At 40.1% G+C, this 12675-nt stretch overlaps 1 protein-coding gene across 1 annotated transcript; it reads right to left on the reverse strand.

The window, feature by feature from the left end:
- Window positions 1-956: 956 nt before the first annotated feature.
- On the reverse strand, window positions 957-8838 carry LOC125459752 (tubulin polymerization-promoting protein family member 3-like). The gene is made up of 3 exons (XM_048546556.1): window positions 8648-8838; window positions 3612-3765; window positions 957-1145 (listed from the first exon to the last, which is right to left on the reverse strand). Exons 1-3 carry the CDS (start codon window positions 8836-8838, stop codon window positions 957-959), a joined length of 534 nt encoding a protein of 177 aa, XP_048402513.1.
- Between the last annotated feature and the right edge of the window lie 3837 nt (window positions 8839-12675).

Consider the following 12675-nt stretch of genomic DNA (forward strand, 5'->3'; position numbering starts at 1 on the left):
CTCAACTGGAGCTTAAACACTGGCATGAGCTAGTTTGACCAAATGATCTGTTGCTTTATTTCATATGTCATTCTATGTACATTAAAGATGTGGAACACGAAATACAAAGCCTGGGGCTATATTTTACTAAAGATCAGTTGAATGTCAATTTCATACAGTTTCAGGGAGGTCAAATAACTCCACAGAGGCCAGTACCCAGTCACCAAGTCACTCTTTATTTAAATGTGCATAGTACTTGCCTTGCTTCTTCAGAGCTAGCTGTCAAAGTGGCCAGAACTTCTGACATTCCTGAAATATATCTGTCAGCCAGGGCTCCTTGATTAGACCAGGTTAACAGCCCTAATCAGCCAACTCATATCCTATAAGGTCCACCAGGCTGACCTTGTTCCAGTCATTACAGGAAGGTTTCTCTTCATGCACTGCTGTGAGTTATCACAAACAATTCTCCACTGCTGGCAAGAATTGTGCACAGATACAATATTTTAAATGTATTATCAACATATTTCACAGCAAGATTTCAAACAAATTACAGGGCAGATAAGAGGGAGCTGTGTTACAATTAACCTGGAAAGACTTTGAGCTTGTAGACAGGTACATGCTCCATACGCCACACTGACAAACATCTTTTAAAAAAACTGCTGTTAAAGTTAGTGTTGCATTCTAGCTATCAGCTTGTAAAGATGATAAATTACAAAACAATTCTCCTTATAAGTTCAGTATTTTTCCATTATATATCATTTGAAAAATACTGTGTGTGAGGAAGTTTTGCATCACTCAGCAATTCAGTTACAAGTTTAGGCCAAAAGTTGCACTTCTTACCCAGAAAGTATATTGTTAAAAGTTAAAATACATGTGTAATTTAATTGTTTTATTGAAAATGCTGGAGGGCCTTGAGCAAATTAACAAAGGATCATTGAGTCCTTTAATGGAAATGTCTCAGGTAGCATTGTGCAGTTTTATTTTCTCACTTTTTCATCATAGGTTCCAGCTCCTTTGTAATTCCCGACATATCCTGTATTTTCAACTATGTCTTCCCTGCCACTTAGCCCTTTGCCTTTGCCACTTTCATCGAAACGTTCCTTATGGGATCCAGTGTACTTGGAGGTGTCCGTTAGTCTATCAACACCTCCTCCTTTATATGCAACCTAAAAGAAGAAATGGCATGCTTTATTACACCTGAAAATGTAATTAAAGAGAGCTTTCTGATGTGTTTACAAAAATTGTAGTCAGTCAGTTTTATAATAATGAACTTGTATTGTGCTGATATAAAATCCATTTCATGCACAGCAAGAAGTAAATGATCGAAGCAATATATGTATCAGAAAAGCAAGGAGAATAGAGCAGCAAGCTTGTGTGTATTTGAGGAAAGGTTAGAAAGACCAAGATCTAAGTTGGTAGTTCACATAGATATAAAAACATTTCCAGTGTCTGATAATAAATTCTAGGAGATAAATAAATGGCTAATATCCTGCGTTTGCAACAATGATATCTTCTTGAATTGCAATTCTAGCAGAACAGAAAGCATTAATACAAAAAAGATAGGTTTGATTTTAATTCTATTTGAACCGAGGGAGTGACAAGGAACATTCAGTGAATACTGAAAAACTATTTCAACCAGGTACCTCAGGGAATAACCAGATATTAGCCTGTGGAGATCACAAAGGAAAGGTAACTTGCAGCTGAGTTCAGACACTGCAGCCCTGAGAAACATACAGCATAGAAGCTCAAGGACAGAACTTGATACTGAGGGACATGAAAGAAGGTAAATCTATTTTGAAATGCTTCTATGTAAATGCAAGAAGCTTTAAAAATTATATATCAGAACTGGTGCTGATGTCTGGTGAGGATGTTCACAAGTCTACTTAAACCCAAAGGATTGTCTTTTAGTCTCTCCCCACCTAACTGCTCAGATACTGAACCAGCCTATGCCTGCATGCAATAATATGTGGACAATTACAGACTTAGTCTGCATGTGTAAGGAACATTCATGCCACAAAATTGTCAGACAATGACTGTATACAACATGAGAGAATCAAACCATTTCTCATTGATGTTCAATGACGTGATCATTGTGAAATCCCCCATTATCAAAATGGTGCAGGTTATCATTGATCAGAAACTTAAGTCCAAACAAATAAAGTCCGTGGTCACAAGAACAGTTCAGATGCTCATGAAGCTTGGTTAACATCTGGAACAAAGTGACCAATAAATACTCACTCCTCCCACTACCAATGACAGTGGACTGTGTAGGTTCACGAGGTGCACTTCATAAACTGCCAAGGCAAGTATGCTCATAGTTTGTCTAATGTTCAAAATAGGTGTTAATTGTCTTTCTTTATGCAAAGGGTAGAAAGTCACAAGAATGTGCATATTTTTAGTTACTTACACAGGGTGCTCTTTTGCTGCTGTATTGATGTATTTGGCTGTATCCTATTAAATATGACAACGAAAAGAACACAAATTGTAGACAACACAAGCTGCGACCATGCCATATTCTGACCTTATATTAGGCGAGTGGTAGGCTGGGTATGTAAGAAACACACTCCTGGGGTAATAAAGTGTGAAGCTGGGTGAACACAGAAGGCCAAGCAGCATCTCAGGAGCACCTGAGATGCTGCTTGGCCTGCTGTGTTCATCCAGCTTCACACTTTATTATCTTGGATTCTCCAGCATCTGCAGTTCCCATTATCACACTCCTGGGGTGGAATCTTTTTCTGACTCTGGTGGTGAGCTTGGCAGTGTGAAGGCCTTGTAATGAGTCAGGATAATGGCATACCTGAACCAGTAACTGAAGGTGATTTCACAGTTATAATGGGCCATATTGTCATGTGTTATCATCCCTTGTAGGGATTGTCAGGGATGTCTGCAACCAAAGGTGACTGCAGAACTTGTAATGGTTATGTGTTAATTTAAGAAATTATTGCATGATAATGGGTGTACATATATCATATATATATTTATTTTTTATTCTCTCCTGGGATGTGGGTGTCACTGATTGGCCAGTACTTATTGCCTGCCCCAGTATAAGTAATCAATGTGGTCAGAGTTTTGTGACATCTGAATTGAAATAAAACTCTGACTGGAAGAGTACATGCCTGGATTCTGACTAACCAACCTTGAATGTCTGCCGTCTATTAGTTATTAAAGGATAATATTGGAGCTAGTTGTTACTCAGTCTTAGACTTATTTGCAGAGTTAAACTTTGCAATCATAGATTTCTTCATTTAACCAAACTACAACTTAAAAAAAGTTTTATTTTATGTGCTCAAGTGAAACTCCAGTTAATTCCTGCTGCCTGAGTACATTGTGAGTGCGTATGAGGGTTTAGAGTGTGATTCTGTATTATCTGAGTGCACCTATGCACGTGTTGTGAGATGATACAGTAAGACAATCCATGACATGGCTATACCCCTTCCTCAGCCTGACTGAGATGTACCTGTACCAGCTGTGTTCAAATCAAGACAACACGGAGATTAGGAATTTTAAAATAAGGCATAACAACTCAGTAAAGTTGAAAATACAAGGAAACTGATGGTATTTTAGTGAAAAGCTTAAATTAAGATGACGTAATTTTCTGGCCTGAGGTTTAGATTCAGACTTGATATGCTCACCGTCACTCCAGCATTAGTTGGATCTTTTCCAGCAATCAGAGCATAAATGGATGCTAGTGCCTCCTCTTGACTTTTGCCTTTAAATCTCTTTGGAGCAAGTTCTGCCAGGGCCATTTTAAACTCTTCGAAGGTGATTACTCGAGCTGACTTGGATCTGAAATGAAAACAATACTATAAGATAAATGCCCCTCTATTCAGCTTTGATATAAAAAAAAGACTAGGCTAACTTTATTCTTTGTATGAGCATTTGACCATTAGCATATTTTAGGTATCTTGTTGGCCCAGATTAAAGCCTGCAATGTTTCTCATGCCATTTTGCTGTTTAGAGATTGTGAATCATGGGTTTCCCAAACAACCTATAGATTTTAACTAAAGAGTGACTTTAGCTTTTCTTCCTCTCAGTTTCCTGCCCAGAGCCATTCTGAATGGTGGCCTGGCAAACAAGAAATCCCACAGCACTGGACTTACCCAAGAGCACCTGGGTCAAATTGCAAGAGAATATAGGGTGGGGAGGTGGGAGAGTGGGTGCAGTGTAAGATCTCCAGTTAAGGTGTCAGGGTAGTGAGGGTTGGGAAATAGTTTCTACCTTTCTACCTTTCAAGTCATACAAAAAATGTATGTTTCAGTAAGATAACCTCCCATTCCTCAAAACACTAGAGAATGAGTAATTTATTCAATGTCTCCTTGTAACATAATCCTTTGCTCATAGGAATTAGTTTAATGAAACTTCGCTGCTCACCCTCTAAGGTAAGTATATTCTTCAAAGCCATGAGTCCAAAACTGCACCCTGACTCCTTGAGTGGCCTGTGCAGCAGCTTGTACAAAAATAGTTAAATTTCTTTGTGTTTATATGCCAACCCCTCTGTAATAAATGCAAACATACCATTTGCTTTGCTGATTGTATTCTGCACCTGAATGTTAATGTTCAGAAATTTGGACACCCAGGTTTTCTGAAACATAGAAGCACTGAAATAGGAACAGGACTAGGCCATTTCGCCCTTCAAGCCACCTTTACCATTCAATATGATTGTAATAATTTATTCAGTCGTTTATTCCTGCTTTCGTCCACCCCATTTGATCCCCTTAGCCCATTGAATTATATTTAACACCCTGAAAACATTCAATGTTTTGGCCTCAACAGTTTTCTGAGGCAAAGATTTTCACAGGTTTACCACTCTCAGGGTGAAGAAACATTTCCTTATCTCAGTCCTAGAGGGCTTATCCCATATTCTTAAATTGTGATCCCTTGGTTCTGGATTCCCCTTTCATCAGAAACATTCACCCTGCAGTTACTAACATTGTCCTGTCTCTCATTTATAAAGGATTGTGCTTTTTATGTTTCCTACCAAAGTGGACAACTTTATGTTTCTCTATTTTATATTCCACCTACCATGTTCTTGTGCACTCCCTAATCTGTTTCCAGCCCTTTCGCAGTCTCTTTGCATCATTCTCATGGTTTACTTGTCCAATTAATTTTGTATAGTCAGCAAACTTGGAAACCTTATAAACAATCCCCTTATCTAAGTAATTGATAATAGATTATAAATAGCTGGGGCCTCAGCACTGATACTTGTTGGACCTCTTTTGTTAACAGTCACAAAAAGCTTATTCCTGCTGCCAATTTTGTCTCTGCTAACCAATCAGTAATCCAAGCTGATGTTACACCCAACCCCACGACCCCTAATATTTGTGAGATAAAGACCTATGTGGCATGTCATTATGGCAATGAATCCAACAGAATTAATGTGGAAAGACTAAAAAATGGAAATGAGGTAAACTGTAGAGAAAACCTAAGAATTTAGAAGATTTTCCAGAATACCGGGAGCAGCTCCAGGCATACATAAGAATGAGACACCAACTTGGTGAAGATATAACAAAGGATCCCATGCATGCTAGGCAGCTGAAATAGCATACTATAGGCAGAGACAAGCAATCCCATGATCAAGAGATCAAATCAAAAGTCTACAGTCCTCACCTGTTCATTGATGAATGTTGGTAGACAACTAAATAATCAGGAGTGGGAGGTTTTATAAACATCTTCAATGATCAGAGAGCCTAAGATGCCAATGCAAAGGATAAAGCTGTACTTTAGCCAGAAAAACCAAGTGATGTTCCATCTGATCCTCCTGCTGAGTCCCCAGTGTTGCAAATACCCAATAATTATCCAATTCGATTCACTCCACAGAAGTTACTGGAAAAGCTTAGCAGGTCTGCCAGTATCTGTGAAGAAAAATCAGAGTTAACGTTTCTGGTCTGGTGACCCAATTCTGAGGAAGAGTCACCAGACCCAAAACATTAATCTGATTTTTCTTCACAGATGCTACTAGACCTGCTGAGCTTTTCTAGCAAATTCTATTTTTGTTCTTGATTTATAGCATCCGCAGTTCTATTGGTTTTTATTTCGATTTACATCCAGCTGAAAGGCTGAGAGCCGAGACAACATCCAGGCTTTAGTCCAGAACACTAAGCTCCAGAGCGAGACACTCTACTTAAACCATTCCGCTACACTTCTGGCTGTCACTGATTTTGTGGGAAAACACCCAGGTGTGCCCTGTCCATTGAAAGCAAAACATCCAATTTCTGCTCCATCACCAAAATGAAAGGGTTTAATCAGCTCCTGTTTGTATTCAATTGTATTATCATGAACAAATTCCCTGCGATCAACATCCTGGGGTCGTAATTAACCAGAAACCTAATTGAATCTAATACATAAAATACCACGGTGGGGGCAACAGCAGGCCAGAGGCTGTGGTGAAATTCTGGGGAATTCTGAGTGATTCAACTCCTGACACTCCTGATAGTAAAACTGTGCATCATCTATAAGTCACAGTCAGGAGTGTCATGCAATATGCATCATTTGCCTTGCGGAGTTCACAAGGGCAACTAGAGGTAGGGAGTAAACACTGGTCCAGCCAGCAATGCCAATACCCCATGAATGAATTTTTAAAAAAACACACGTGAAGTTTGACATCATCTGGGATAAAACAGCCCATTTGATTGGTCGTCATTCACCACCTTGAACATACAGTTCCTCCACCATCAGTAAACCGTGTAGAGTTGGGTACCATCTTTAATATGCAATGCACTAACTTCTCAAAAGCTTCTTCTCCAGCCGCTCCCAATTTCCTGACTTTTAACTCTAGCAGGGGTCAATGTGGAAAGTCTTACGTAAACACCATCATCTGCAAGTCACACGCCACTTTCTCCATTAAACTCCTTGAATTCCCTACCTAACAGCACTGTGAAACTACCTTTATCCCACAGACTACAGTGTTTCAAGAAGGTGGCTCACTACCACATTATTTAGCAAAACCTGAGGCTAGTAATTAATTCTGTGCTCATGTGCATCAGGACACAGTCAACATTCAATCTTGAGTTGATAAGTGACGAATAGCATTTGTACCCACAATCGTCAGGCATTGAGCATCTCAAGCAAGATAGAATCTGACCATCGTCCCTTGACATGCAATAGGATCACCATGGTTTAACTCCCCACAACACCCTGCAGACATCATTGACAAGAAACCTAACTGGATCAGTCACATGAATACTGGGTTTTCTACAGGGTGTGGTTCAGTTTCTGGGTCCCCTGAATGTTTCAAACAGCTCTGATGTGCAAACCAGGAGTGTGATAGAACAATCCCCATTTGCCTAAAAAACTGCAGCTTCGCCAACACTTAATAAGCCCGTCATCATCCAGGAAAAAGCAGTCAACTTAGTACAACAATTTTAGGGCCTAAACTCCCTCATGTCCCAGCCCCCTACCCCACTCACCATGCCTTGTTACCACATAGCCTGCCGACACTCACTACCTGTTGTTAGTCACTAATAGTCCCCATGAACAACTATTCACCCTCCCAGCCTGATCATTATGAACTCTTTGTCTACCCAACAGCTCTTCTCTCTCTTTAGATTCTATCCTATCATTTACACCCATCCCACACCCCTCAACTCCCCTTATTTTCTGCACAATAACGGATGTTTTCCCAGCCACCATCAGTTCTGAGGAAGGGTCACTGGACCCAAAATGTTGAACTTGTTTTTTTCTTTCATAGATGCTGCCAGACTTGCTGAGCTTTTCCTGATTAAAGCAGTCCACTTGGCTGGTACCACAGCACCACCTTAAACATGTCTACTGTCCCCGTTACTGTGCCTGTAGTTACAATACGCAAGATACTCTGCAATGACTTGCCAAGCCAATTTTGACAGTACTTCCTGTATTAATGACCTCAGCATCTAGAAGAACCTAGAAGGACAAAGTGCAGAAAATGGGATTACCATCACCTGCAAGTTTCTCTCTAACTTACACACCATGCTGACTTGGAAAGATAATTCCATTCATTCATGATCATTGTCATTTAACCCCTGGTAATTTCTATAAAACACCATTGTGTGGCTACCTTGACCAAATGAACTACAATGATGCAAGAAGGCAGCTCACCATTATCTTCTGGATGTGAGTTTGCTCACTGAGCTGGAAGGTTAGTTTTCAGACATTTCGTCACCATTCTAGGTAACATCATCAGTGAGCCTCCAACGAAGCTTCGTCGGAGGCTCACTGATGATGTTATGTAGAATGGTGACGAAACGTCTGAAAACTAACCTTCCAGCTCAGCGAGCAAACTCACATCCAGAACTTCAACCTGAGCTACAAATCTTCTCAAAACTCGCTATCACCATTATCTTCTCAAGGGCAATCAGAGAAGGAAAATGATTGCTGTCCTTGTCAGCAATGCTAACCTCCCTTGAAAGAATTTTAAAAATCCTGGTGCAGAACTGTTGTCAATTACATTGCATTCCTTCATAGTAGGGATGGGCAATGAATGCTGGCTCAGCCAGAGACACCCATGCCCATGAGTGAATTAAAAAAAATTCTCTAATCTGATAGTGCAGCTACGATTGGGAATGTGCTGTGTGAAAGATCAAGGGCTGCATGTAACTGGATCAATGATCTCAGTTATTGAACTTACAACATTTTCTTTTACGAAGGCATAATTTCAACAAAATAATATTGTTAGTCAATACCTGATACCTACTTCACTTTTGAAAAGAGAATGTCCACATCTGTTGAAGTTACTGTTTTGCCGTCGATGACTTTGCAATCTTTGCAGATTTTGGACCAGTTTTTCCCATTCATTTCATTGCCACTTGAGGCAGTATCCCCATGCATTGCAAATTTTTTAAATGAGTCATGCAAAGCTGCCATATTGTTTGATGTTCCTGCCATTTTTTGAGGTCCCACAGCTCGCTATAGTTGCCCTGTGAACAATAGGAAGACAGGATTTAGTGTTTAGGCAATGAGCAGTATTATAAACTGGGAAGAAAGGGTTGCATATAAATGATTGAAGGTGTTGGGCAAGATTTATTGCTATACCATTAGTACAGCTTTGCCGCTTTTTTTGTAAGGTGGTACTTCCACCTCTGATTTATAGGTTTGTGGGTTCAAACTCCATTCTGGATGCTTAAGAACATAATCTAGTATGGAACAAAAACAGAAATTACTGGAAAAACTCAGCAGATCTGGGACCATCTGTTGCAGAGAAATCAGAGTTAATGTGTTGGGTCCAGTGACCCTCTCAGAGGACAAAGGAGTTTTTCCAGCAAGTTTTGCTGAACCTTTCCAGAAATTTCTGTTTCTGTTTCTAATTTCCAACATCTGCAGTTCTTATTGGCTAGTATGGTTTGTGTGTGCAATAACGAGGGAGTGCTGAACAGTTGGAGATACCATCTTTCAGATATGACATTAAATCAAGTTCCTCCTGCTCTCTGAGGTAGATGCAATCTTTGCAAAAGAATTGGGGAGTTTGTACTTTACCATTGCCAACATTTATCCATCAATATCTACAGAAATAATCTGGTCGTTTAATTCATTGCTGTCTGCTCAATGCAAACATACTGCCATACTCCTTGCAACAGTACCATTAATAGAAAAATACTTCACAGGCCACAAAGCACTTTGAAACATCCTAATACCAAGAGAAGTGCTATAAAACATGCAAGTCTTTCTTTTATCTTTTGGAATACTTAATTCATTTTTGATTCAGGCAAATTAATGAAATCTGGAGAGAGTCATCATTAATAGGATCAAACTGATAGTAGCCTGGTTTTGTTTGGTGCATATCACTTTTGTCAGAAGCGTAAAGCCTAAGAGCTGAATTTTTTAAAAAAGATGATGAAAGAAGCCGGCCTTGGAATTATGTCAATCTATTTCTTTGCATGTCATCAAGATCCCTGGCTGAGGTCTAATGGGAGAATTCCCCATTTGCTTGTGTCACACCTGACACCCATAAAATTTAAGTTTATCAGAGCTACAACATGGTTGCTGATTGACTTATATCTCTGGATCATTAATTCAGGTCTTTGGATTATTCGTTCAGTAACAATCACTGTCTTTCACACACAAATATGCTTAAAAGAATGTATTAGAATGTAATAAATGATTCCAACATTGGTGTGACGGCTTTACTTTTTAAACCTTGCAATTCTGTGGTGTAATAGGAATTCTTTAAAGCAATCATACTAAGGGTAAAAGTACATTTGGTTTAAAATTTTAATGTTAAAACTGATAAATTGGAATTATTCTAGTTTTTAGACTGTTCCCAGGTAGCTCACCTAATGTCCTAAAGCGACTACAGAAAGGTCCCTTTCCTTCTGCGATAATGTTTAAAGGGCAGCACTCAGATTGCAAGTGCCGGCATGGCCATAGCAACACAAGTGTGACATCAGAGCTGTGTAATAAGTAATAATGTCTCCTGTCATCAATAACTCGCAGTTATTGTGAGCACCAAAAACTGATTTGCTGCAAGGCATTTCCCTAAATATGATGCTACCCTTTTCTCACAATCATCTTCCACCCTGTAAGATTTTGACATTATCATGCTGAAATCAAATAAGTAACTCATTTATTAATGTTTTCATTTTGATGTGCTTAATCATCTCATTAAACCAGCTCACTCAGCAGCTATTGAAATGTAAATGCAGTGGAGCAGGGATGGTTGTAAATAAGGCAGAGTCTTTATGTCTTGTTGACTTCCAAAACTGTTGCTCCCCAGCATAGCACGACCAATACGGTAGTTGGCAGTACAGTGGAGGAAGCTGATAAGCTTCATCGGAGAAGAAATAATGGGACATTAATCTTGAAAAGGCTGAAGGCTAACTTAATGAAGGTCTTTGGAATTATGTCATGTGTTGACAGAATATTGGGGGAAAGACCCAATGATGCACATGGGAATTTGGGAAGAGGATGATGTTGAGATGTCTCACTGAGGAAGACAGCTCACAATTTCAGACTGCTTGCTTATCTACATAATGGTAGCATTGTACCGCAGGGTGATTAGTATGATGCACAGTTAGCCTGCACTTCTTAAAGGCAGCCTGCATCTTTTAAATGGGAGATACATAGTTTCATATAGACTTTGGTGGAAAGTAGTGGCAGAAAATGCAGCAAAATGCCACAATGAGAGCACTCTGATTTCTCAATGTAATGCAAAGAGGTCTTAGTAATGGAGGCTAAAAGGAAATGATTGATACACATGCCTTTTCAGCCATGTCTCTAAAGGGGATCAAGAAACCCTCAAGATATAGCTTGTGAAGGGACTGATCAGGGAGGTCAATTATGTGAGTTCATGGAGATAGTTACCCTGCCAATAAAAATTGAATCGCCTCACATAAGTAGTCAAGGTCAGTATGAGAGATAATGGGGACTGCAGATGCTGGAGAATCCGAGTTAACAAGGTGTGGAGCTGGATGAACACAGCAAGCCAAGCAGCATCTTAGGAGCAGGAAAGCTGACGTTTCAGGCCTTGACCCTTCATCGGAAAAGCGGGAGGGGAGAGGGTTCTGAAATAAATAGGGAGAGAGGGGGAGGCTGATTGAAGATGGACAGAGGAGAAGATAGGTGGAGAGGAGACAGGCAAGTTAAAGAGGCGGGGATGGAGCCAGTAAAGGTGAGTGTAGGTGGGGAGGTAGGGAGGTCAGTATATGTACCTTCAAAGGACATCTCTTACACACCAAGCCACCAACATCATTCAATGTTCAGTGCATCACAATCTCATCACTCACTCATTATCAGTTAGGACTGAGTCAGTTGTTAAAATAGCCATAGAGGCTAATAGCTTTTTAAAAACTTTATTTTTTCCAGCTACTGAGAAAAGAACAGCAGGGGAAAAAACGTTGCAAATTTTAAGAATTTGACAATAACAAATAAATTTAAATCAACATAGATCAAACACTGCATAATGCATTAACTCAGGAAACCCAACCGGTAAAGAATATCATTTATTGTTGAATGCCAAAATAGAGCATGTACTCATGGAATACACAATTAGTCCCAGCCCAGGACAAACACTTCATTTTTATTGGAAAAGCTTGGCAGATCTGGCAACATACGTGAAGAGAAATCAAAGTTCACATTTCAGGTCCGGTGACACTTCCTCAGAACTGATGGGAGCAAGGGAAAAGTCAGTTTATATGCAGAAGATAGGTTGGGGGAAAGGGTAAGGAGGAAACAATAGGTAGGATTAGAGCCCAAAGAGAGAGAAGAACAGTTGGACTGACAAAGGATTTGATAATGATCTCTGATGAAGGGTCTAGGCCCGAAACGTCAGTTTTTGTGCTCCTGAGATGGTGCTTGGCCTGCTATGTTCATCCAGCTCCACACTTTGTTATCTTGGATTCTCCAGCATCTGTAGTTCCCATTATCTCTAATAGGTAGTGTGTAATGGTAGGCTATGTGATAACAAGGCCTGGTGTGTGAGTAGTAGGGGGCTAGGACATCAGGGAGTTCAAGCCCTAGAACAACTGATCTCAATATTGATAATAAAGTGTGAAGCTGGATGAACACAGCAGGCCAAGCAGCATCTCAGGAGCACAAAAGCTGATGTTTCAGGCCTAGACCCTTCATCAGAGAGGGGGATGGGGTGAGGGTTCTGGAATAAATAGGGAGAGAGGGGGAGGCGGACCGAAGATGGAGAGAAAAGAAGATAGGTGGAGAGTAGAGTATAGGAGGGGAGGTAGGAAGGGGATAGGTCAGTCCAGGGAAGACGGACAGGTCAAGGAGGTGGGA

This window comes from Stegostoma tigrinum, chromosome 16 (genome assembly GCF_030684315.1).
Source record: "Stegostoma tigrinum isolate sSteTig4 chromosome 16, sSteTig4.hap1, whole genome shotgun sequence".
Lineage (NCBI taxonomy): Eukaryota > Metazoa > Chordata > Chondrichthyes > Orectolobiformes > Stegostomatidae > Stegostoma > Stegostoma tigrinum.

What these genes read in the sequence shown, in the direction of transcription:
- LOC125459752 (XM_048546556.1), bottom strand. Translation starts at nt 8,838, where the DNA reads ATGGCAGGAACATCAAACAATATGGCAGCTTTGCATGACTCATTTAAA. An exon ending in ATTCTCTTTTCAAAAGTGAA is followed by an intron (nt 3,766 to 8,647) that starts GTAGGTATCAGG and finishes TTTTCATTTCAG; the next exon opens with ATCCAAGTCAGCTCGAGTAA. An exon ending in CAACTAATGCTGGAGTGACG is followed by an intron (nt 1,146 to 3,611) that starts GTGAGCATATCA and finishes TTCTTCTTTTAG; the next exon opens with GTTGCATATAAAGGAGGAGG.